The sequence below is a fragment of the Anser brachyrhynchus genome (genome assembly GCF_964034855.1).
Source record: "Anser brachyrhynchus genome assembly, chromosome: 2".
NCBI classification, from domain to species: Eukaryota; Metazoa; Chordata; class Aves; order Anseriformes; family Anatidae; genus Anser; species Anser brachyrhynchus.
This window is the reverse complement of record NC_137695.1, coordinates 123,268,065-123,294,184: the sequence shown is the minus strand read 5'-3', so window position 1 is coordinate 123,294,184 and position 26,120 is coordinate 123,268,065. Positions and strand designations below refer to the sequence as shown.

The 26,120-nt window shown below is 40.3% G+C and overlaps 1 protein-coding gene and 1 long non-coding RNA gene across 8 annotated transcripts in view; one reads left to right on the top strand and one right to left on the bottom strand.

Annotated features, from left to right (window-relative positions):
• NKAIN3 (sodium/potassium transporting ATPase interacting 3) overlaps window positions 1-11,532 on the bottom strand; it is a 372,372-nt gene extending 360,840 nt beyond the window's left edge. The window contains exons 1-3 of one of the 5 annotated variants that reach the window (XM_080582402.1): window positions 9,589-9,896; window positions 4,158-4,287; window positions 718-3,206 (exon numbers count right to left, since the gene is read on the bottom strand). Coding sequence is in view for 3 of the 5 variants with exons in the window: in XM_080582405.1 (XP_080438531.1) it covers window positions 8,948-8,987; window positions 9,589-10,340 (792 nt within the window). In the remaining 2 variants the exon portion in view is untranslated. The other 4 variants (XM_080582405.1, XM_080582408.1, XM_080582409.1 and 1 more) reach the window with 4 other exon arrangements.
• LOC308190752 lies at window positions 10,782-25,124 on the top strand. 3 transcript variants are annotated; one of them, XR_013947473.1, is made up of 4 exons: window positions 10,782-10,854; window positions 11,605-16,866; window positions 19,255-19,378; window positions 19,580-21,086. It is a non-coding gene; the product is annotated as an uncharacterized lncRNA (long non-coding RNA). The 3 variants fall into 3 exon arrangements; XR_013947472.1 differs by lacking the exon at window positions 10,782-10,854 and adding an exon at window positions 21,811-25,124 and having other exon boundaries at window positions 11,543-16,866; window positions 19,580-19,854; XR_013947474.1 differs by lacking the exon at window positions 10,782-10,854 and having other exon boundaries at window positions 11,543-16,866.
• Window positions 25,125-26,120: the final 996 nt, after the last annotated feature.

Sequence of the window (26,120 nt, the reverse complement as noted above, 5' to 3'; positions counted from 1 at the left end):
CTATACATTCATTTCTGCACAACTTTGATTTTTTTTCTTATGCTGGAAGAGTAGTTAAAGAAACATGTACATGGATCCTTGGACAGGAGACTTATCCTTGTTTATGAAAGTGCTCTACTCAGCAGCACTGATTACTTTGTTTTAACCAAGCAATTCTACCTGCCACTTGTAAGGGCAAACACTTTTGCCATTTATCACAGTTCACTAGAATGACACTATTTTAGCCAAGGGTGTGATAATGGGACAGTGCAACCACAGAAGTGAAGAATACTTTCAGGATTGAAGAACCTTAAACCAGATGTTCACTGTGTCAACTTACAGCTACAATTAAATTTTAAGTTTTACTGATTTGGGATTAGGGCGAACAGGGTCTGAATCCTACTTTAATAAAGCAGATGAAGATCAGAACTTGGAACTTGTTCTGAAATAGTTGGGAGGAGAGATGGGAACAAATCATCTGGCTCAGGAAAAAAGGGCTCTCAGACAGAATGGAAATAGCACATAATTTCACAGCTAAGCACTGGCGCCAAGAATTTTATGTTGATGAGAACAGAAACAGTTTATCAGAAGAAAGATGAAGCTGAGCACCAATCAGCAACTGGTGCCAACATAAGAATCAACGGGAAACAGCGGCAAACACCTAAAATTGCTTCCAAATGTGGAGATTTTTTTAAGCTTCCGGAATGCACATGCTAGTAGATACGTTGAAATGGGCACCTTAAAAATGTACAGCTGACTGACTACAGGCTGACTTAATAATCTTCAGCAGCTCAAGGGATCTTCATGAGGAGACCATCTCTTCATTTCTCTGAGTAGCTCCATCTGCGTTAGAGGGCAGAGAGGCTTTTGAGGTTTCTGTGATGTAAATTATTCACACAATCTGTAGGAGCAGCAAGGCTTCTGTTCCAGTTAAAATCTAAACACACTTACCTTGATGATGTCTACTTAATTCATGGAAAAAAAATAGAGAAATGAAATACTGTTCTCTGTGCAGAAAGACACAATAAGCTTTTAGCTGAAAAAAAAATAGCACACAAGCAGAGGCAAAACTACATATTTTTGTAATGTTATTCCTACATTATTATGCCTTATAGTTTCCAGCTTTAGAATTTTTCAGCTTTTTATTCCTTGATTATGGAGACTAAACTTCCTAAAGAAGTTTTTTCTACACACTCGATTTTAACAGAATCCCATTTCTGAAACACATTTAGACATATTATAAGCTCCTTCCAGTCCATCTAAAAATCTGTCTAATTGTTTTGTTGTTGTTTTGTTTTGTTTTTTGTTTCTTTTGTAGGGATGCACAAGGCTCGTATTTTATTGGAATTTACATACCTACTCATTTCTACTGAGGCTCATGCAGAGCTTCAGCTGCATCCTCACAAGCTCCAGAAGGACTTTGCTTACATGAGATTGCAGGGACTGTTGACAGGGCAGTGAATCTGCAGTGTTCCCAGAACGGTACCGAATTTTCAAAGATCCACCAGAGGAAAAAACTAAAGTTAGGTGAGAAAGACTGCAATTCTAATCTCTCTAATAAATATCATCATAATACGGTTGTGCTTCTTTGTCTTTTTATTCAGAAGGTCTGACACTAGCAATAAAATACAACAGTGAGAGGTTGGCCTATCATCAGCAACATGTTAGATAAGATAAAAATTATTTTCTTAAGGTCTTGCTTCCAGTGAAACCTTAGAGAGGAACTCCTCCTACAGACACAGTTAACTTTCATCTGTGCACTGAAGAGGGCTCCCATGTCTCACCTTTTTTACACTGATCTAAATGTACCTTTCCACAATTCATCTCATGCTCACACATAATCTCCCTCACTATAAAAGCATATCAGGATCTTTCTGTTCATGGGTCACCTTCCTTTACTCTATCTGTAGCTACTTTGGTGTGTGTCAAAACCCTCCTTAGGGAAATTCCATTTGACTAAAACGTATGTTCTTTATTTATATTTATACTCACTCTCTTCTAAAACTTTGGTGCTGATGAAATAAAAAAACCTCAATCCCCTTTGGAGAGATCTGTGGAAGAACCAACTGTGATTGTTCGAGAGTCACACTCAATACAAGTAATTCTTTGCCAATTATCTTTCTTTTGCGTTTCACAAAATTTTCCATTTCTCTATTTCTTGATGTTAATTTCTGTAAGAGATATTTGTCTGGCAAACCCCACTCGTTTGATTAAGTAGAAAACTTTTCTTTTTTCTTTCTTTTCACTGTAATACTGGCATTTGCTCGTTGGAAGGGTTTTCTGCTGCTTTTGCTTGAACCTATTATTATGAAGAGCCTATATGTAAAAGAATGACTTTCAGGGACTTTAATGAGAGCTGGAGGGCATTCAGCAACTCGTAAGAACAAGTCCCAAATCACCACAGCATTAAAAAATCCATCTGAGCTGGGATTACATGCAAGGTATGGCAGTGTTTGAAGAAAGACCAGATGATAAGGAAGTATAGTAAAAAATAAAAAGACTAAAAGACTAAAATAAAATCTTTTACTACCTTTTTATTACCAGGGTCTTAAGCACTCTGTATGTTCCTGAGATCAGAGAACAGTGATTAAATCCAGCTTACGGCTTTCTTTTACGGACCTGCCAAAGGCACAGATCCTTAGCGAGATCGCAAAGATTTCACTGGTCACACACGGGGAAAAAAAAGCCCATGACATGCTAAAACCTGTGATAGTGCTGCTGGCAGTGCTCTGTCAGGGAATTGTGGATCTCGCCGAGCGTAGCAATGTATCATCTGAAACCTGCTGGCATACCCTTTAGGAAGATGCGCATTAACTGCTCTTGATAGATGAGGAGAAAACTATTTCATCTTCGATGAATCTAAGCAGCTTCAAGATTCAAAGTGAGACATTTTCCATTCCCCATTGCTGAATTTTATTTTCAAGGCAAAATGTACTAAATAAAAAGCAAGAAATATTCTTCTTCTTATGAAAAAGATGAAATTCACACAAAATCAATGTGATCTTTTTAAACATTATTTTTCATTTTGTTTTAATGTGACTCATTAAGGTTACAAATGTCTCCCTATGACGCCATCCCAAGCAAAGTTATCATTTCCAGCATGAGCAAAGGCAGTGCAAACTTCATCGCTCTGTCCTGCTGGCAGCACTGAAAAGATGACCTGAAGAAAACATGGGCAAAGAGATTGCTACGGTCTTCACAATGCCATGGCCATCTCCTTGATCCTCCTAGTATAACATAAAAGGTGGAAATCAGGACTAATACGGAGATAATGTTTTTATATTGACACCATATCACGACGGCTAACATTTCATACAAGCCATAATGACTTCTGCCCTCATCTAACTTGCAGTACATTTCAAAACGTGACCTGGAGGTGAAAAACTCTGTATCGTATTATCACCCTCTTGAACCACACAGTCACTTATTACTGCTTCTCATCTAGAACCAAAAACGTGCAGTTCATTTCCCCATACCAATGAAAATAACAGGCTCTCTGCCCCCAAAATGACTACAGTCTTGCTTAGCAATTAACTACAGGAATGAATAAAATGTATTTTGCTTCAATACAAATGAGCTCGAAAAATCTGACATACTATATTGTATTGCAGAAATACTCTTTCTGAAATTACAAATGACAAGGCCATCATAGGTACTTGTCATTTAATTTAACACTTTAGTTTGGTGTTCAGATACACAACTGCATAGGCCAAATTCAAGCCTATTTCCACAGTATTACACCCACAACAAATTAAGAAGGTAGTTCTCTCAAAACAACCTAAATTATTGTGTATTTCAAATACCCTCCCAATAAAGAATCGAAGGCCCTTATTCTTTATGCTTTGGTAAAACGGCATAGTCATAAGGTAACCTAAGTTGAAAGAGATCTCTGAAGGTTACCTGCTAAAACTCTTACTTGTGGCACGGCCCAATTCAACATCAGATACACTTCAAAGTTAGATTAGGTTTTTCAGAGCTATATTCATCTGGGTTTTAAAACTATTTAAGAACAGAGATTCATCAGCTTGCCTGAAAACATGATCCAACGTATGGCTGCTCTTACTATCCTTACTATCATTTATTTTTTTCCCCTAACGTTTAACCAGAACTTCCCCCTTGCTGCAGCCTGGGTGCATTGCCTCTCCTCCTTCCATTGTGCACAGCTAAGAAGATCTTACCAATATTTGTAGTGAGCACAGGAATTGATGCTGATCCTATTCAAGCGAAGTAGATAACCTCCACTCACTTTTCTTTTGCAATATCGGGGCCAGTCATCTGTGCAACTGGTTTGATTCTCTCTTTGGTCACCTAATCAATTAAATTATTTTATTTATTTGCAAAAGTAACCTGGATATCACAGAGGAAGCAAGATGCAAAACTTTTACCTGAAAAACTAAAGAACTGTGATTATTTATTTGTCAACTTACCAGATTGGCCCCATAACTAAAAGGATCCTCTTTACACTTCCAAGATGCATGAAAGGTACATAAATATTGAAAAACATGATCTATTAGTATCTCATCATATAAGTTTCTATTTCATACCCAAACCTCACAAAACCAGCAAGGTTTAAACACCACCCATTCAACTGCTGGTGCAGTCAATCTCATGGAATCTCTAGGCATAAACCTACTCTGTGCTCAAGTTCTGCAAGTCCTACCCAAACCCCATTTGGATCCAACAATGCTACCCTTCTAAATTTTAATGATTTTCAAAACTGCTATCTTTGCTTCCCAGTCCCCAAAATTTTGGCAGAACGTAGCAGATCTTGAAATAGAAGATCCACTGCATCTTCCGGTACTCTTAAAATAAATATTTCCAAAACTTCCTGTTCTTACAGACAGAAAGGATAGCTGCATAACTCGATTTTCAGTGAATCAAATGCCATTATTGTAGTTAAAATTTTGACTCGTTAAGTTCATCACTGTACAAAATATTCTGTATATTTCTATATGACAGAAGACTGTCAGTCACCATCAGAGCAACAAGGGATGGTAGAAAAATAGCCTGCTGTGGTGAATAAAGCCTAAACCAAAGAAACAGTCACATAGCTTAAGAGATTCACCTAGTTCAAAATTTTCAGACTGCCCTGCAAAGTTAAGGTTTCTCAAGCTCTGAATTCCCAACTTCGGAACACTGAACTGACAGAAGTATTGCTTGTGGCTTGGGGAAGAGGGGATTTCACTATCGAGGCTGAATTTCTGGTGTATGGAGTGGTTAAACACTGCAGGGCTGATGCACTAAAAATGTGTTTTTAAATTGGCTATGTTCCAACAATCTTGTAAAATAAACCAAAAACAAAGTGAAAAACACTTATTGGTGGTTGCTACTCTTTTGTTCCCGATGACAGAGATCCTAAGAAGGATACTATGTCACACATTTTTTGTATTTCAACTTGCAAAGACGTAACTCAAGTAGTCGTGCTGGATGCAGCATGTTACTTCTAATTTAACATTAAGTGCATTCACACATCCACATAACAAGTGCATCAGCCTCTCAGGCACAGCCAGTAGGAACAGTTACATGATTTGGGGGTGTCATTTGAGTTATTTGAGCAAAACACCATTCCCCCAACAGCTTTCTTAACAGTAAGGGAAGCATCCTGCTAACTGCATATTGTTCAGGGCTGAAATCTTAAGTCCCCTCCATCCCTGTTAGGACGACGTGCACTCCCTCATCCTTTACCAGTGGACAGACGCTTCATCTGCTGATCAATAGGCCAGAGACTCTGTTACCAACATAAAAAGATGCCGCAATTTACTGGTTCAAAGATTTTACTTTCTCAAATTTATCAAACCTCTTGAACCCCTGAGCTGTTAAGTGAAAAAACTGCTATCTGTCAGTTCAACATGCAAGCACAGACAGGAAAAATCATGAGATTTTCAGAAGGTACATTAGCAGAAGTTAAAGGTTCCAGTTTAATAAAACATTTTTGAATGAGATTAAAATCTACACATGGCAAATACCACTTCCCCACGTAACTACTGAAATTCCACTACGTATAATAATAAATGGGGAAACATTACCTTTTAGTCTAATGTATACAACCTCAACTCACAGAGTAAGAATTTACAGGTGTCAGTATAATTAATGTTAAGGGCAATCACAAACATAAACCTTCTGTATATTAAGAGTTTATTAAAATGACCAAGTGCACTCACCAGGCAGTCACTTGGTCAAACCATTAATACACAGAAACTGTTTATTACCTGTGTGGTCTATTGGCACAAAAACTGTTTGGAAAGCAACAGGTTAAACAGAGAATAAACTCCTTTATGCCAACAATTAGGTAAAACATACACTTTTAAATCTGGATCTATATAATGAACACAGTGCGGCAAAGTCCAAGGAAAAACAAATGAAATGAGATTTTCAAAGCAAGGAAGCTTCCTTAGCACCTTCCATTTATCTTCCCTTCACTGATCTGAAAATCTCATTCATGACCTCTGTTATTTACACTTATTTGTGTTTGCATATCTGTGTACTTCTAGGTACCACAAACTTCCACTTTCTGTGAAATAAAATTATCCTGCAATGGTAGTTACTCAGAAACACATTTTCAGAGCAGCATGAAGGTTTCCACAGTGTGACACATATTAACATCAATTGGATTCACACAGCTAAATCTCTCTGCAATTCTTTGCCAATTTACCACTTCCAGAATTTAATATTTTTTGAACTTGCTTTATTTTCCAAACATTTTCCTGTTACAGTATTTTATGGCATTGTGGCTACTCTAACACAGGCACCATCTCTGGCAGCTGCTTTCATTTTCTAGTACAAGGGAGGCCAACATCTCTGACTTCTGATGACACTAGTAAGACTTATGGCTGTAATCCAAAGGGCTCATATATCCTTATGATATATTTTTCAGACATATACATAGCTCCTAATAATCCTAATGACAGATTTATGTGCAAAACGATATGCACACACTTCTGAGTTCTTAGCTTGACAACTTTGGAAATGGCTTATGCTTCACTCGGGAAGAGCAAGATATTGACAGAGATCATGGGGTTTAAACGCGGGGCGGGGGGGCACAGCACTGTTCTCCTTACACAAAATTCCCTTGGCTTCCAGAAGCAGAATCAACCTGCAGAGGTGCAAGGCAACCGTTCAGGAAACCCTGTGGTTAACAGCTTTTCCTGCAGCGATGCCACCTAGCCCACCCTCTCTGCAATTATTTCCAGAATCCCGTATCACACGCAACGATAGGGATTCACATTGATGAACACGAAGAACGAAATTATCATTAAATGATGTAAAATGAACTACAGAATGTCCTTGGGATTACTGGATTCGATATTAAAATGTATTAACTATAAAATGGAAAAGCTGTCAGTCAGAAATAGACATTTTCATGAATCAAAACACAATTGAAAACTGGTATTATTGTCATTCCACATCAAAGTCCCCCAGCAGACAAAGAGCATTGAAAATGACAAACAAATCTTGAAGTTTACACACTTTATGCATTATTTTTAGGGAATGGGTATTTTATAGACTATCATACAACAACTGTTGTTCTTTTCATTCCAGCAACATATAACCACGCAGAGTAGGCAAAAGTTAGAGAAGCTAGTTTCAAGGAATCACGAAGCTGTGCTGCGAGGCCACTGCATACTGTGTATTTATTTCAAACAAGAAGCAAACCTTTGGTGCGAACACGTTTCCAGGAATTTGGCTTTTTACTTCACCTCATTTTATGTCAAAGAGAGCCTACGCAGTATCTGTATGCTACTGAAGGTGTTGCCAACTGTATTCTATAAGATCTGTCTTCCTCAGGTGACATCCAAAGGTTAATCCTAAGGTTCAGGCAGAACTGCTCACAGACCCTTTTCTGACATGACTAGAATATGACTAGGCGGAACAATTTTAAAACACATGCCCAGCTTTCTCTTTTCCTAAAGTTTTTCCTCGAGTTGTATAAATCACCTGTACTTTGGAAATGCTAGAAATTAGCACAAGTACTTTGGCTGTTACAGCACTTTATCTAAACGTTGTCCACAGTCAGCAACGCGCCTTTCACCTCTCCATAACTGGATGCAAGGTAAAATAAATCTCCTCTAATGACAGTAATGTCTGGGGATGTAGTTCTGTTGTGCATGCTCTATACTCGTGACCTGTGAGATGTTAGAAAAAGATCTAAAACCGCCCTTGGTGACAACTTCTACAGGCACAAATTGAACGCTACCACCACTGAAATCACGGAAAGTGCCTGAGCTTTAAGTTCACGTGTACCAGATTACACCTTGGATGTAAAGCATGACTTTTATTTTTAAACAAAGCGAAAGCATTTTGCCACACAGGCATTTATCAGTGCATAAAAGATATGGATATGACGACAGTGGAACATTACTATAAAACAGGTAAGTACAGCAGAAAAAGCTACATATTAAAGTCATTTCTGAAAGTTGTTAGATCATCTGATAGGTCTTTCATAAAACAGGAATCTTTTTCTGAAAGATTTTATATGCATTTCTCTGCAGATTATGGTGGCTATTCACACTTTACTTCAATTTTTATAGCCTTCGAGTAATACTACAGAACAGTAAATACAGTTATTATAACCTCCGTAACCGGTAGAGGGATATATTTGAAGAAAAAGGGGTTGTTTCTCCTCCCACACGCACTGAAGTAAATCAGGAGCAATTCTCCTGCAGTCAATGGGAGAGTATCTGTGAAACTGACGCAAAACAAGAAAAAAACAAAGCCAGAAACGTACAAGCAAAGCTCTCCTAGCACTACGGGCACAAATTGCACGTCTCCTCTGCCTTTTGGTGAGGCTGAACCATTCAGGCACCTATCCCACACTTAGCTCCATCCCGTGAAAGCAAATCTCAGCAGGGTCCAGACTCGCACGGAACACAATGGAGGTACGTACACCAGCTCGAGCAGGCGGAGAGCCTGGCATAAAGCCCCGAGAATGAATGAGGATTGTCAAGTGAAGTAATCATACGCGTTGGATTTAAGCACGTTGCCCCTGAAACACTGGGTGTTTCTGAGTGCTGTAACAGAAAACTAGGAAGATTAGAAAAGGATTTGGGGGAAAAAAATAAAAGCAGTAGATGCATCCCACTATTTTCTTTACAGACTCAAGGACCAGCACTCGTCCTAGGGAAAGATCATGTGGCAAAACGATGACTCTGAGTCACTAGAAAAAAGAAAATCTTTTAAAATACTCTTGGGACCAGGGACGAACTGTTAAGGGAAGAGCACTATTTTATCATTCAGCTAACGAGCCCGAGGAAGGATGATCACCGCTCGGTGCCGTTTCGCCTTGACAACTCTTTCTCCCCGAAACAAATACGCCAACTTCGGTAAACAAAGAGCAGGAGACGCATTATCCTCCCTCCCGCCTCGGGAATATTTAACGAGGAGAAAAGGAAGCCCGGGAAAGTCGCGGGAGAGGACGGGCGGATTTCGCCCTTCGGGAGAGGAAAAAGGGAGACGGGCAGAGGATGGCGACGGCGTTCCCGAGCACCCCCACACGGCCTGGGGGGGGACTCCCCGAGGGGGGCACCGCCAAACTTCGGGGGTCGCGGGGCGAGGAGCGGGGCCGTCCCCCCTCGCCGTGCCCCGTGGAGCCGTGCCCCGGCGCTCACTCACCAGCTGCAGCGAGCAGAGGAAGATGAGCGTGCAGCGCCCCGTGCAGCAGCCCATGGTGGCAGCCGGCGAGCCGCCGCCGCCGCTCCTCGCTCGTCCCTCCCGCGTCGGTGCGGCCCCGGAGGCGAAGCCTGGGGGGGGGTCACCGCATCCGGACGGCGCGGCCGCGGCCCCCTCCCCTCCACCTTCCTTCCTTCTCTCCCTGCTTCTGTGCAAGGGGCGGCGGAGGGCAGCGCGGCCCCGCGGAGGAGCAGCCGGCGGCGGGGGGCTCTGCCCGGTTGCGGGGAAGGGGCAGGGGCCGGGGGTGGGCGTGTGCGGGGCGGGGAGGGAAGGGAAGGGAAGGGAGGAGAGGCGGGCGGTGTGGGGGTGCCGCGGGTGGGCGTGATGGTGGGGACGGGGAGCGGCTGAGGGCGGGCGAGGGGATGAGGGGAGCTGAGGGTGTGGGGACGGGGAGTTTGGCGGCTCCAGGCGGGGACGGGGCAGCTCGGAGCGGGTCGCTTGTTGCGAGCGCCCGGGGAAAGTTCAAGCGACTGGGGCGGCTGAGGCGGAGCCCGGCACGGCCACACGGGCGGGCGCCCGCGGGAAGGGCGAGGCTGAGGCGCCGGTGCCCCGGCCCCTTCCCTCGTCCCGCGGTGCCCGGGGGTGTTGGGGGCTACTTTGGGGACCCCCTGCCCGCCTCTGCCCCCTGTCTGGGATAGGAGCTGGTGTCCGGGTGGCTTCTTGCCCTCCTCGGTCCCTTCCTGAGGCGGCGCCATTGTGCCAGGGGCTGGCGGCGCACGGCTGAGGGGCTCGGCTCCCTGAGGGCTTCCCTCTTGGAGAGAAAGAAATCTTTTCTGAGAAGGAAAAAGAGAAAGGAATCTTTTCTGGAAAGAAATCCCCTGTGCGAGGAGAGGGGTGAATAAACCACTGCTCTGCGGGGGCGTGCCGTGGGCAGCTGAGGGGATTGGGGTCTGTGGAGGTACTGCAGCCCCCACACTGTGGCCACAGACAAGTATTGTTTGTGGGGGCTAAGATAGATTAAAAATGCCCATGCTGTCTTTTAAAAATGTTTTTTACACATGGATGATGTGTTAACTACCCTGGTTTTTTTCTCTCCAATAAAGTATGGATAAATCAAATGACTTCTTACAGGCATTAAGGCATTTACCAGAAAATGCTTTCCTACAGCCTGTTAGTAGCTGCTGTTCCGTGATACACAAGCTTCTGCCAAAGAACACTGAAGCCTGCCCAGAGAAACAAAAACTATCTTCTGTAAGGCATTTATACAAGGTATCTGACTGCTATCTCTATGAAATATACAGTATTGTATCCATAAATTATGTATAACTTTTGAGTTATGCATAATGGTAGTGACAGTCAAATAATTACAAAATTACCCCAAAGTTCTATTGTGTCATACTACATTTGGAAAGCAGCTTTTTATGCATTTTAAGTAGGAAAGCATTTGTATGGTTTTATATACCAAACTGAAAGAACAAAAGAAAGACAGACAAATAAGAACCAGGTTCCGCTCACCCAGGATACGTATTTGGTTATCTATGTGAAGAGTGTAAAATAAAACCCATGTTGTGCAATATGCGAAACTTGAATAAAACAGCCTGATGGCTTTTAAGATAAAATTCTTTCCAGAGCTAAACTTTAGTAGAGTTACATGTTCTGGGAACATATATTTTAAAGGGTGAATATTTGAAGGTATACAAGTAAATTGAAAAGGTGATAGTTGCCAAAAATATATTGTGCCAGCCCAAACTGGTAACATTTATGGATAATTGAATTTCTATACAGAGGGCTTAGAGTAGGATCTCTCTGGACTTCTTTGAGTAGTTATAATACCAGATGTTTTTAGTTGAACACAATAATACAGAGGCTAACGGTAAGAATTGTGGGGTGGGTAAGGAACCAGGTAAAGGAAATGACAAGAGCTGCTGTTGAACGGATTTTACTTGTACTCACCATATTCAGCCCTTGCTTGTATGTCAGTAGGATGAAGTCCATAACTCTTCCTCTCTCTCTCCCCAGGGGGAGTACTCTTCTGGGAAGTAGGTACATCTTTACCTTTCCTTTTCACAAGAAAGCAGATAGCTACTACACTAGTACTGGAAGGTGATGTTAACTCTTGCCTTTGTTATGGCAGAGCTGCCTGAAGACCTGGGTAAGATATGCAAGCCACTCTTCACCAATCTGTTGTTTTAGCAGCCTGGAGAACCATGTGGGTATCACTGTTTTAGAAGCAATCAGTGTTCAAACTGTCTTCCAGACTATAAGAGAAGAAAATTATAAGAAAATTTCTTTTTAAAAAGAGAGAGAGAGAGAGAGAAAGCCAATAGGGGTTATTTTTGTGTAGACAGTTTAACTCGCCCATCTTCACAATTTCCAATCTCTGTGTGTTACTGAACTTGAATTCCAGAACGGATAACTTTCAGAGCATGTAAAAGTAAGTCTCAGAAATGAAATCTAAAGAGCAGGGAAAAAAAAAAAAAAAACCACTTCTCCAAACCACCTGCATCCTTGCCTAACCTTGTAAAAGATGGAAATTCTCATCTTCGCTGAGAGAAATTTCACAGAGCTCTACTAATCTCTAACGTGCTGTTTGCCTGCTCTTGTTCCTGAAGAATTTTGCAATCTCTGTCACCTAGCTATCCAAAACTGATCCTGAGATAAAAAGGTCAATTTTCTAAAGCAGATTTTTCCTGAGTATAAGCTTCCACAAACAAAAAACTGTTATCTGGTCAGGGAAGCATTAAAAATGTTAATTAACAAGCAAATGCCGTAGAACACAACTTCCACATGAGCACAAGTATCTAAGTTGTATATTGCCGTATAGCTGAAAGCACTAGGCATAAACAGGAGAACATGGGTCAAAAGGAGCTTAAAAATGAAGTATGATTACAGGAAGGCATAGGATTCTAAAAACTTATAAGAGAATGCAATATAAAAGTAATATATACAAGGCAAAGAGGAAGGACTGTATTTTGTAGAATTGTCTACCCATGAAGTCAGTAGAGAAGCTGATAGTCAAACTGTAGAAACTCATTTCCAGCTTCATAATTAGAGAGCCCTGATATAGCACTGTGCATGCCAAGTAGGTAAAAAAAATGGTGTATGCACTAAAAAGCCCTGTGGACTAGCTTAATGCCTAACAAGATGCGCTGTATGGATGCAAATTTACTTTGCTTGAAAAGAAAACTTGTAGTCAAAAGCTTTATGATACATTTATGTAGATATAGCCATACCCTGATAGAACTGTATGATTCCTTGTGCTAAAACTGTAATTGTAGGTCTTCAGAGCCTTGGCTTTTAATCTCACCATATTCAAAGCAGAAAAACAAAGTTGTTCACTTTTATAGAAAATAGCCTCACAAATATCTCTAAGAGATTACAACTTTAGTAGAGACTTTTGTTTCCTTGATGGGTTACATTCTTCAGAATCAAATATCCAGAAATTTTTATCTTTTAAGAAGTAAATCCATTAGTAAAAGACCTCATATCGAGAGGACAAAATAAAATTCATAACATTTGACTGTCCTTTTAACTCTTTAATGATGTATACCACTCATCTAATAAGCTGTTTAATCGTCTGCCTGTGCTAGAGTTTTCCTCAACTTGCATCAAATTGGTCTGATCCTTGATGTAGACTTTAGAAGATGAATTTTGTTGTCTGTGTTGGTAGGACAATAGTAACAATCGGACAACAGAACAAACACTTCCCTTATAGCCTGACTTTGCCATCTTTGATGTTGAATATTATTCAGAGGAAATTCCTGATAAAAATGAATGAGATTTTCAGAGGCCAGCCCTAACCCTGGAAAGATTTATGTAATTACTTAATTTCAAACACAGAGTCGCCCTACATACTGTGCAGAGGCTAGGTAAGTACATTAGTACTTAGTAATTTAGTAAGTACTTAGCTAAGAACATTAGTTAGTAAGTCTGCAGCCTCAGAGTTAAGAATAGATTCCCATGGCCTCAGATTTCCCCTTTAATTTTGGCTTATAATGCAGAAAGACTGGAAATTAGAAGCTTTGTAATTAGTTTTTAAGCTTTTCCAGAATGACGAAGGATACAGGGAGCAAAATACACCTCCATACAGCTATCAACAGGTCACACTTTCGGCAGGCATACATAGTAATAGTTAGAGAAACATTCCCCTGCGTATTCCCCAAGCAGTCTTGAAATACCTCAAGCAAACTAGAAAACCCATGAAATTTAATATACCTTTAAAGACAAATGAGTGTTTCAAGATATTATCAGTGTTTTTAGTAAATCCTATTTTCAATTTTATCCTTCTGAAGACAGATATACAATCTAATTTTTCATTTCAATGTTAACACCTGCTGCTAGGAAACTGTATTCTTCGTTAAAGCATAAGTACTTTATGGAATGGAAATCTGTGTTCATTGTGAATGATTGTTATTATCATTCCAACAATAATGTTTGAAATGATCAGGCCCGGTGAGGGGAAGCAGGGTCAGGCATAGCCTTGGGATGCTGAGGAGCTGGAGGCAAGCCCTGCTGCAGCATCACTGGGGCAGGGGCTGGCAGTCCCAGGGGGCTACCATGAGGTCCTGGGGCCTGGGCAGGGTCAAGGGAGTCTCAGGGGTGCACAGGGGCAGGCAGGGCTGGCAGTGCCTCTTGGCCATTACGGTGCAAAAGCAATTTTGAAAACAGTGCTTTAAGTACACAGGCTGACTCCCTTTAACTTATCCAGGTTTTACAGCAGTAACTGTCCAGTTAGGCTTTGGTTTTGTTTTTTCTCCTTGTTTTTTGTTGGGTTTTTTTGGTTGGTTGGTTAGTTGGTTTGGTTGTGTGTGTATGTGTAATGGTGTAATGCACGCTATGACCATGTCACTATAACCAGGAACAGCCAGACTAAAATAAAGGTGAAGCGACTGTCGCTCATATTAACTACAGGAACAAAAAGCTGGTGAGTAATAAAGCATTTTTGTTGTTGTTTGCAGGTCAATAAGTGATTCATTTTGAACCATTCAGTGTAAATAAACATTGCAACAATCCTCAGTTTTGGCATGGAAAACTTGAGTGGAGGTACAGTAACAAAGCTTACTGTAAAAACACACAACCATTGAAAGATGGCTATTTACACAAAGGATAAAGGATATTTACACAATAAATGAAGTTTTTTCTACCCTTGGAGTGTTTTCTTGGTTACAAAAAGATAAGTTTGGGTGAAGCATTTCCTTAGGTGGATGCAGAATATACACTTAGAGTATTTTTACTGACGTTTCCCCAACAAGAATAAACAGAAACTTCTAATGTAACAGAGAATGTGCATTTTTTCCCCTCTGAAACCATGAGCAGCATCAGGTGTCCAGCTGCAGATTGTGACAACAAACATTTTCAATTATCAGTATATTCATCATTGTTTAAAAGTCTTCCAGCTCTTTCATTGTGTACATGTTATGTGGAAAATTATGGAGGATTTTCCTTCAAAATGCAAAGCTGAATTTATATAATCTAAAATGGAGTCCAGAATGGGTTGCTTTCCTTTCCTTGCTGAGGCTCTTGCATTAGGTTTTTAAAAGATGGCACTGTTACCTGCTGTTATTCACAAGCAAAGGGTTTCAGATGCCTAGGGTAGTCTGAAATATGTCTGTGACACTTACTGCACTCGTGCTCTGCTCAGCTTTTGTGACCTGGTGAATGAGATTTTGGATCTGGGCATCAGTGATAAGACCTCACAGGTCACAGCGCAGGTCTTGCCACAGTGGAAAATACGGGCAGTATCGCCTGTTCTCGATACATTCTGAACTCCCACTGAAATCAATGGGAGTTTGGGCAAGCAGCGAACACATTACTGAGGCCTGAATAGGACTTGTAGGCTGAGATGACAGGTTGTTCCACGTGATTGTTTTAAAGTTTCTGTTGTCAGCTTTAGTAGAGGCAATATTTTTCTCTGAGTAATTCACACTCATTTTGTGGCTATTTTCAGACATTAAATATCAGCTTTTCATAGGAAAGGCAAAACCGACTTGTCTGCTTGATGCCAAATAACAAAATTGACCTAAATTACAGTTATTATATTTGTAGTTTAAAACACATTCTTTTGTTATGTCTACGAAGCTGAAATATTTTAACTCAAGTTTTCTTTTTCCACAGTGTGAAAGGTTGCCTTTTGGATAAACCCTGTGAATAGCATCCATTCAGGCCATGAATTTTGGTTCAGGGAAACTGTAAACTCTGAATTTTTAACCCTCTGGAGCCAGTTGTATCTCTTAAAAGAATGCCTAAGGATCTAGATCTACATCTAATGCAAAATACACTAACTCTGTTAATTTCAGGTGAAATGCAGTGATATACACAAATGATTATGTAAAGCTGCTTTACCATTACGCAAACCATGCTCATGGTAAACACCTCATGTCTTTTTCTGCAAAGCCATCATACAAGATTCTGGGAGCAATGAACTCCTGCTTATATAACTTAATTGGTGTTTTCTTTTTTTTTTATAAAAGTATTTTTTGCCATGTTAATTTTTTCCTTTCAGTATGCTTATAGTATAAACAATAACATTCCAGGAAGCAATTGTCTCTCCTTTCAATTTCTCCTCAAAGAGAGCAAATTTCTGCTTGCTAAATCAACCTGGTTTACTAATTAACATCTGGATCTTATGTGCACGCTATGCACACACACAATAATTCCACAATTATATTATATTAGCTATTTAAGGGCTCATCTAATTTTACTCTATACATAATCCTTGAAAATGAGATTTGCATAAAGTAATTTAAAATAGACAGGGCAAACTAGAAGTATATAATTATGTGTCGCTCTGAAATAAATACATTTTCAGTTTTCAATTTCCATAAGTGAGTTCATTGGAACATAATTTAGACTATGAATATCTGAATTAATAACAAAATGACAGTATTCTACTGTCCTGTATGCACTTGCATGGAATTTACAGACAGGGTCTCCTTTGTTATACTTACTGCATTACCTGTGGGGAGAGTAAACTTTGATAACATTGAAATGATCTTTCTCTAGGAGCTGCAGGAGAGGAGGAGGGTCAGAAGCACTCTCCATTCAAGGCTATTAAACAACTAACTTAAAAGACATTCTTGTCAAGATCTCTACCACTTACAATGTGGGAAACAGGCTCCTAACCTTGGTTCTCTAAATTTGATGCTTGTAATAACCTGAAGTCTACAACATAAATATTGTCCAAACATTCAAAGCGAACCTCTTTTTTGGACTCACCATTAGTCTGAGAGCAGCAGGAGTTCAGAATTTATGACTACATGCTAATGATTCACACATAGTGAGGTAAATACACTCGCTCTTTGTTTATCAGTTTCCTGCATGTTGTAGATATATTTCTGTAACCTAGCAATTCTTCTATAGACTTAGGATTGCCAGTGGGTAAGCATGCTGTTCCGTGTCCATACATACTGGCAACACATATTACCAAGCGTAAGGATTTTATCATGTTTGCTAATGTTGTATAAGCCCAACTCCAGGAGGCTAGTGACTACACTGGAAATTTTGTTTACGTGAATAAAAATAATTTGAATCTTCTCCACAATAAAGTAGAGCTGTTAAATGCGTAAGAATAACAATAATAGATCAGTTGAATGCAAGCTGAATGAGTTCCAGAATCTGACAGCACACACTCTGTCTGTTAAACATAATCATCTGTACTATGTAGTGATCAAGAAGGCAGTACTGATGAATTTTCAGCTTGGGTGAACAGTACTGTCTGAGAAGTTGGGTAACTAGTTACTTTAATACTAATAACAGTCACACTTTTTTGCATTTTTTTGACATTCATGAAAGTTACAAGGCTGTGCTTAAAGTTAAGTATGTTGCTGGAAATATTCACTACCACATTAAGCTCTTTACTTGCTTTAAGGAGACTCTTTAAGAAAAAGAAAAAAAAATATATCTCAGTCCCAGCATTCAGTGAGGAATATATCAGACGGTATTTTGATGATGCCTTTATGCTGGGAATTAGGAGGACTCCAGCCAACAAAGGAATGAGATTCTAGAGCACCTTTCCCAAAGAGCTATTGGGAAAAGACCATTAAGTCAATTAGTTTTGAAATGCAGTTGACAAATTAATGAAGGCAAGTGGATGACGCATAGCCACGTGCAGTACCAGGACTCTATGGGGTACCAGGAAGTCCCTTTGAGTTACAGAAAGCCATCAAAAATTCTAACATTAAGGCAGTATCACAAGGGAAGGGAAGGAGATGTGTCAGAGGCAGAAATCCATTGTGTCACCAGGGATAATTTTATACAGACTGCAGACAGCATAGCTGCCGCTGGGCATCCTGTCCTAAGTTAGGCAGTCCTCCAGGATGCTCACAAGAAAATGAAATCAACCTTAGGAAACTTACTTGAATGTTCCTGTGAACGAATAACAAATAATGGCTGACTCATACTTGAGAAAAATGGCCAGAGCGAGCAATTCAGGAGCAGTGCATAAACTCCAGTACAGCTACATAAAGAACTCACTGAATAACACTGAATAATAGGCCAGCACATAAAAATCAGACTGTTTGCAGATAAATTTCAATAGGGAAAAATGAAAAAAAGAAAAAAAAGCATGCTAAATTCCCTGAATAAATGTTTTACTGCAAATAATTTTCCCACCTCTAATGAAGAGAGTTTGCTCTGGTAGCAGACAGAATAGGGCTGTGATGATGGATGATATCTTGGTCATTTAAAGCTGTAAGGACATTCTCTTCAATAGCTGATTTTCACCCAACGCCAAAATGAAAATTGTCGTTTTCTCTAAGTCATTTAAGATTACACGAAATGTACAGTGCAAACAGAAGCTGGGTCACGCAGGGAAGACAGGAGCAAGCCATCAGCTAAGGGGGCCTCCTTCTGAGTCCTGGGCAGCGCAGGAGGGAGTGGTGCAAGCCTCCTCCATCCCTGCCCCCATCACTGCTGCAGCTGCAGCTCTGCCTAAGCCCTTAAGTGTAATTCCAATTTGACAGCTTGCATGGGTGTGAATACATTTAAGTAAAAAAGAAACCCTGCCAACCTCAGATGAATTAAACAACTGTGGCACACACTAGGCCAGACTCTCTAATGCGCTGCACCACATTTGCAGTGCTGGAGCTGTTAACTGGAGTCCCAGTTCATTTTTAATACCATAGTTAACAAAGCTATATACAGATGCAGTGACTGCTATAGATGTTAAAATGTTTAAGTGCTTTTGTCTGTGATTGCTCTTTGCAAGGGATTTTCATATAATGTTTTAAAATCGCTAATCTGAAATGAGGGCCATGTTTTCAATTGCATTTCTAGTATCAGATTCTGCTGTTTAAGAATGTTTTCTGGTATATATTGGTGTATTTATATAAAACTTCAAGGCAGAGACTGCGTTCTTCTAACTAATCCCTGTTTGGCTCAATTAATATCTCAGGGTTTCCATGGTAAACATAAAACCTAACCTTCAGAAAAGTTTTTGTGCTGTTTTAAATGGCTCGTGATTCTGCTTTTTTACCCATTTGCCTATGTAAGGGAAAAAAAGGGGTTAAAACTTGGGAATAAATAACAATTTGTATAATGTTTCTGCCAAAGCCAATGGAACCAGAAATATCTGTGTCTGTCACTTGTTTGCTGAATCAAATATTTCAGAAGAAATGTAACAGGTTTATATTTTCAAATGTCACTATTCAATAGAAAATGTCATCTTTTCAGCAGGAACATGGAACTTAACAATATCATAATGAAACTGCAGTGAACTTCTGGATATGAATGTGACCTACCTGTGGTTCATTCTTCATTCCTCTGAAGGGTTTTGTTAGCCCCAAGGAACAGAAAGGTAATGTGAGCCAGGCTGGGGACACACAATGACTCATCACAGGCAGCTCCGCTGTTCTTTTGCTGAGGGAACCCTTGCGGTTCAAATGGTATAGTAAATACTGAGATCCAAAATAAGTGTATGATTTAAGATGAAATGTTTCTCTTATGTAAACACATTGCCAGGTTTGATCAGCGCTTTTTTTTTTTTTTTTTCCAGCAGAAAAGGTATCATTAAGAAGGTGGTAAGAGAGGAGCAGCTGTGTAAAAAAAAAAATCTTTTAATTCAACAAGTTCTGCTGCATTTGGTGAGGTGCTCTGCTCGTTAGTCTTTCTTTTGGATGGGGCTTTGAAGCAAAGTACCTGAAGTCTGGATGGTAGAATTGTGCAACTGTTTTTCATGTCTGTACATCCACCTGCTCCCTGATGCCAGTAATACCATTCTTTTGATCAGGTGCATCTCTGGGAGCCAAAAAAAGGGAGCAGTCCTTGCATGTTGTGAGTATGCGCTTGCAAGGAAACCAGTAATATTGCATACACAAAAATTGTTCTGCACATATGTAAAAAAAGCTTACACTGTGTTTATTCCTTTGAAAAGAAAATTCCATGAAAAGTGTGTTTTCTTTGTTAGGTATTATCAAGAAACACGTTTCCATTGTTGAACATTGATATAAACTTCATACTCCAGCTTAAGCCTTAGACGACAACAGCTACTTTTTAATGAACACTTTTAAATAAAAGACCTCAATTGAGGTTTGGGAGATAAGGACCACTAAGAACAGAATAATAGCATCATTTTAAGGGCTTTTGAGAACATTATCACATTTATACCACATCTTTATGAAAAGTGTAAGCCAAGAATAGCAGTCTTACCCTTTGTCTGCCTCTAAATACAAACTGCTGCCTTCCCAGTTGCTCCCTTCATTTGGCTGACAAAGGCACTCTCATAGCCAAACAACAGACCAATTTGAATTAATTTGGATTAAAATTAATCATTACTATTTTTTTCTCTTGAGTTAAGTTTGAAGTGAACCCGTTCCCCCATTTAGTTCATTGCTTGGCAATGCAGACACTTAAGCTGGCAGCATGTGGGGAGCAAGATCCCAAGAGCAAGCATTTGGGAACAGGGAAAGGGCAGGGCTGTTCTTTCTGGCAGCAGCGCTACACGCTGCTTGCAGAATTGCAATGTTTAAACATCCCATCCGAACTCTGTTAGCTTATTTCTGCTTATGCTAACACAACCAAAGCAGATCAAGCTACCCTGAGTGGGAGGCTCAGACAAGGCAATCACAAACCGTGCTGTTACAGTGACTGGAGTGTTCATTAGTAGTGAGGTCTCAAGTAGTAAATTGGCAGTTTAAAAGCCAATCGTGGTGCAATCAGTAGTGCAGCTTTTGTGAAGAGGTGCGGAGACCAAGTCCAGATTTGTGCTGCAGCTGGTTAGCACTGCGCGGCTGACACAAAGCAGCTCTAAAGCTGGGGCAGCCAATTAATGCAGAGAACCCGCACAGCGTGTCTTATGCCACTGCTCTCCTGGCAGCTGGTATTTGTCTCCTGCAGTCAGATCATGCCTATCTGTGACTGTCTTAACTGTCCCAGGGGCCCTTATTTGTTGGTACAATCCCGAGTCAGTATATCTCATTTAAAATTGCCATAAGAACAGAGTTGGAGGGCGCGCACGCATCTCCAGGCTGCTCCTCTGAGCGGGCTGTGCAGTTTGGCTGCTTGATTTTTCTTGTTTCGCAAATATGCCCACTAACAAAGGAAACTAAGATAAATACTTTTCAGTGAAAGAAAATGATCCTCTTTATTGTTTACTTGTCCTGGAGCACTTGCTAAGTGATACCTTAAAACATGTATCTGATGGAAATGAGAAATGGTTTGTGATTTGGAATATACAAAGCACTTGACAGCTATCTGAGCATGTCACAGTGCACGAAAACTTCACTTCCTAGGGCTCTCTGGGCAGGACAAGCCACATAGCTTGTCACAGAGGCATTCAAAGCACACAATTATGCTGTTTTCCATGAACATAAATACCTATCACATGATCAAAAAGTTACGTGAGAGATGCTTTTTCAGTCAAGAGGGTGGGAACTGCGTGATTGGCATTCCTCATGTGATCACTCATGGGATGAGATGTGCATTCACCTCAGACAGCGCCCTGGTGGGAAGCCCATCATATTGATGAGAGCAACACTGCTGTGGTGACATGAGGGAAGGGTCACAGGGCTGCAAGAGGCTGCAGCCTCTGGGATTCACTGATGGACTCCCAGGACGGTGCACTGACCTGCAGCCTGCTCACACCGATGGGTTTTCAGGAAAGGGAGGAGGCTTGAGGCTGGGAAACTGTTCTCACTGCTTCTGCAGCTGTGGGTGACCAGCCCCAGGGAATAGTAAGAATTTATAATACAGGATGCCCTTATTGTTTTAATTACCCTTGCATTCATTTAGGTCCCTGATGTTGAGAGAAGGATATTTCTTGCACCTGGCAGCAACTAAACGCTCTGACCTGGAGATCACGAGGATGCAGCATGTCACCAGTCTGAAGAGCTGAGCAGCAGTCTTTACACTTGAAAATCATATTATTGAACTCACATTCTGTCAAAAGGGTTTACAAGAGGTGTGTTCTATATTTTGCTCATACTGCTGGTGATGCTGAGTTCATGAAATACACAGAAAGTTCAAGGTGCTCTTGCAGAAATCAACATGCTGCAGGGAACAATGAAACTGAAAAACTCCTCTTTATCCCCTCTTCCAGGCTTAGAACCAACTTCTATACTAAAAAAGAAGAAATGTGCAGTTCCCTTTGCTCATACAAATTTTGATCATATCTGTGCACACAAGAAGACTTGGAAAATATTCCAAACTTTTAACTCTTGATTTCCTGAAATCTGTATTTGCAGAAAAACAAACAAACAAACAAACAAACAAACCATTTTTTAAGGTTATGGACCCATATTTCTCCAGAAATTCTTTATATTTAAAATTTACCAGTGGCTTTATGTAGTATTCTTTTTACATGTTTCTATTCCTTCAGCTTTCCTACTCATCTGTCAGAAACAATTAAATCACTGGATTTTTCATTGTTTGAAATAACTGGTTGCATTACCATCTGGAAACAATACATTTTAAGTGCGTAATCACGGGTGTTTGAAATCCCAGGAACCCAACTTTATATGCACAGGACTAGGAGGCAGCATGCTCAAAAATGTATTGTCAGCTGCGTGATGTACAGCTAGGAGGAAAGGAAGAACGATTCCCAGCCTCTTCTCTACTGTCTTCTCTCCGCAGGCCTCGGAAAGCTGAGGTCAGGTTTGCCTGCAGAGCAAATGAGAACATTTTAGATTGCTCTTATTTGCGTCGAGTTTTAATGACTGCAGCGGGCCAAGGGACACCAGCTGAGCTGTGGCCTGTCAACTCCTCATCCTTCTTAGAGTTCAGTTCCAGTATGAGGCTGGAAAATCAACTTTGTGATCGTTTCCAGGAAGCGTAAAGAAACGAAGCACATTACCTGGTAGGACTGCTGAGGATAGCCATTCACTGCATATAAGCTCACGGTGGAAAATGCTTTGAGACTCTGAAACAGAAGCTGAATTTCTACAAAGCCACAACTCAAAGATATAACAGTCAACTGGTCCTTATTTATACACAAGGGGAGAGGGAAAATTCACAGCCTTATGCGCTTCTCAAGATAGCAGCTGTCTCCGTGCCATCTAACTGCCAAAGCTTTTCACCTGACTGATCTGATAGCACGGTGGACTGCTGTTCAAACTAATAACCAACTCTTTGAGAACCCTCTCCTAGCAGGCAGTGTGCTGTGTTTGTGGTCTCTGTAGGAGACTGTAGTCAGGGAAGAAGCATGGGAAGAAAAGAACCCCAGGAAGTGGATTGGATACTCTACAAAGTGGTTGATGGCAAAATTTTAAAAAGAAAAAAGAAAAAAAGGGGTTGTTCATTCTGCAAACCACAGCCACAGTGGACCAAGCCCTCAGCTGGATGTGCAGCCTGACCTGACCATACAGCCAGTCCCCCATTTAAGAAGCATCACGAAGAGAAAGTTGTCATTTGCTGTGTGCATTACAGTTGTGTGTTACAAAGCTCCCAGGCAGTTTCAACACACGGTGTGCTAGGTAGTGACCATACATATATCTAAAAACACTCTTTGCCTCAAAGTTTTTTTCTGTCTTACAAGCATGCTAAAATACTGATAAATATCAGCACCCTTAGCAAGCTTACCTCTTAAAGGGCTGAACTTTTCTGGAGGTATCATAGAAGAAAAGACTCTTAGGGTGGATCTAATTGAGAATAACAAAATGGCCTAATGGGTTTTAGGCAGAGAAGGTTTCTGACACTTCTTTGCACAGACAAGAAGCAGTGAATAAAGGAGGAAAAAGGTATTTTGTCAGTTGGTAACCACTGAAACTCCACGTGCACAAATGTCCCTGCGTGGCCAGAATATACATTTCAGAGATTCCAAATCCTCTTTTTCTGTGTTTGGAGCTTTGCAAACCCCATTTAAGCTTTTGGAGTCCCTCTCCTATGTGGTTGAGAGTTGACATACTAGCCTTTCTACTCCTAGATATGAAAAGGAATAAATCAGACCTTGATAGGTGCATCCTACTATCAGATTTTTTAACAGATTCAGTACTAATTGGCTGAGGAGAAAAGCTCAAACCTCTGACCTGCATACCAGTAAATACCTGCTTGATTAAAAGTGCTTTTCCTTAATCAACAAGTTAAAATCCACATGACCAAGTTTACGTCTGTGAAATTTATTTCTCCATTGCCAAATCAGTGTGTTTCAGGACAATAAGTCATGTCTCTTCTGTGCATTTTTTGTAATGCAGATATCATTTTTATTTGAATGAGAGTATGAAATGCACTTGCAAAAATCATTATATCAAATTTCCTAAAACCCACAAGTGGAATAGCACTTCGCACAGGTAACCCCCACACACCTAAGTTCTGCACTACCAGCAGCCATGTACAGACGTGTAAAACTTGACAGAGGGAGGACAGCTTACTGAAGAATAGCATGAGTGACTCATTTATCTCATCTCACTTATAACAAAGAAGACCTTGACATAGCTAATGGAAAGGTACTAACATATAGCATCAAAAAAAAAGACAATGTAGTTCAAACCATCTTACAATAAGAAATTCCTGTTCCAACTGAAAAGAGCACAGCACAGTCCCAAGCATCTCGTGGAAGGACTAACTGGTTGTATGCTCCTGTGCATTGAGGAAGAGCATTTCCAACTCCCCAGGACTCAGCATGTTGTGTCATATGAAAACTGGTGCCCTGCACTGCACAAAGCCTAGTGAAAATGCTGCTAAAAGTAGTATACAATTCCAGATGTTTTAAAACATTTTTAAATATGTCGTACATTTTCTTAAATAAAGAAACTTCAAAGAAAATCAGGCGTTTCTGATGTAGGAGAGATGGTCAAACTGAATGAATGTGTTTCCTTTCCTCTTTTGAATAAAACAAATGGCATTTATTGGCTCGTGATATACTGACTGAGACACACACAGGAAAGAATGTGATTAAATAGCTTTTCATTTGGTGCATTGTTTATGTATTCAGCCCTGATGATAATGTTCCCAAAGACAATCAATCATTGATTTTAATTTACTTTATTGTGTTAAAGAAAAGAGTGAATTAAATGTAGAATTTGTTTAGCCTTTCTTTTGCATTCTGTAATAATCCAGATGGAGCGTATACATTTTCTATTTAGTGGCACTAGCATGATTAAGAAATGAGACTTAATGAGCAGTGCATTTTTAGGGCTCATTAATAAAAGTTGGAGATAGAAAAGATCTATCGGTCACCAAGTTTCTCTCTTCGCTGTGTTTGAGGGTTTACTATATAGTCAATAATGATGCATTATTATTCATTTATATAGAATTGCTTGTGTGAGAGGGACCTTAACTGAGGGGCTTTACTAACTTTAAACTCAGCAAGATCTTTCTATCCTTAACTGGCTCACAGTCTAAGTCCCTGTGCATGACACAGACTGGGTCTGCTGCAGATGGATGAAGAGAGATGACGGTCGAGGGAACCAAAGCAGGAATAATTCAGGGAAAAAGTAGGTTTGACAGAAGGAAGAAATATACTTGAAGGAGGAAAAAACATAATGCTGCAACAAGAAATAGGAGACTGGCTTAAAAACAAAGCAATATACAACAGAAGGCACACAGAGAAGAGCAAAGGGTCTGGGGAAGGAATCATAGTGACTCAGCTGGGTTATTAATCTGTTGCAATGCAAGGATGATAAATTACACCCAGCTTTAGACTTGAATGTTGCATAGCTAGAAACAGACAACTGCAGTTATGGTACAGGTACAGGCATTTCCCAGGACTGCATTTTGGAAAAAACAAACAAACAAACAAAAAAAAATCTAATAGGTGTTTTATGTCTCTTAGAAATAGTTCTCAATACACTAGATAAAGGGGGATATTCCAGAAACCCCCCATATATAACTTCATTTCAAAGGGCAATAAATACTGTCTGTGGCTACCCCATCTCTCTTCTCTCCTTAAGGCAAAAAAGTCACAGCCAGAAACATCGTGCAGTAGCATAATGATATATAGTGAAGGGCAATACAAAACAGAAAAGCAGCAGCAAGGAAAGGCTGTAAATTGCAACTAGGCTGCAACATGTTTTTGTTTTTAATGATTAAATGAATTCACGTTACCTGTTTTATGTATCTCCACCTTTACCCTGTAGCATACACACTGTCAAGCCCTTAAAGTGTCC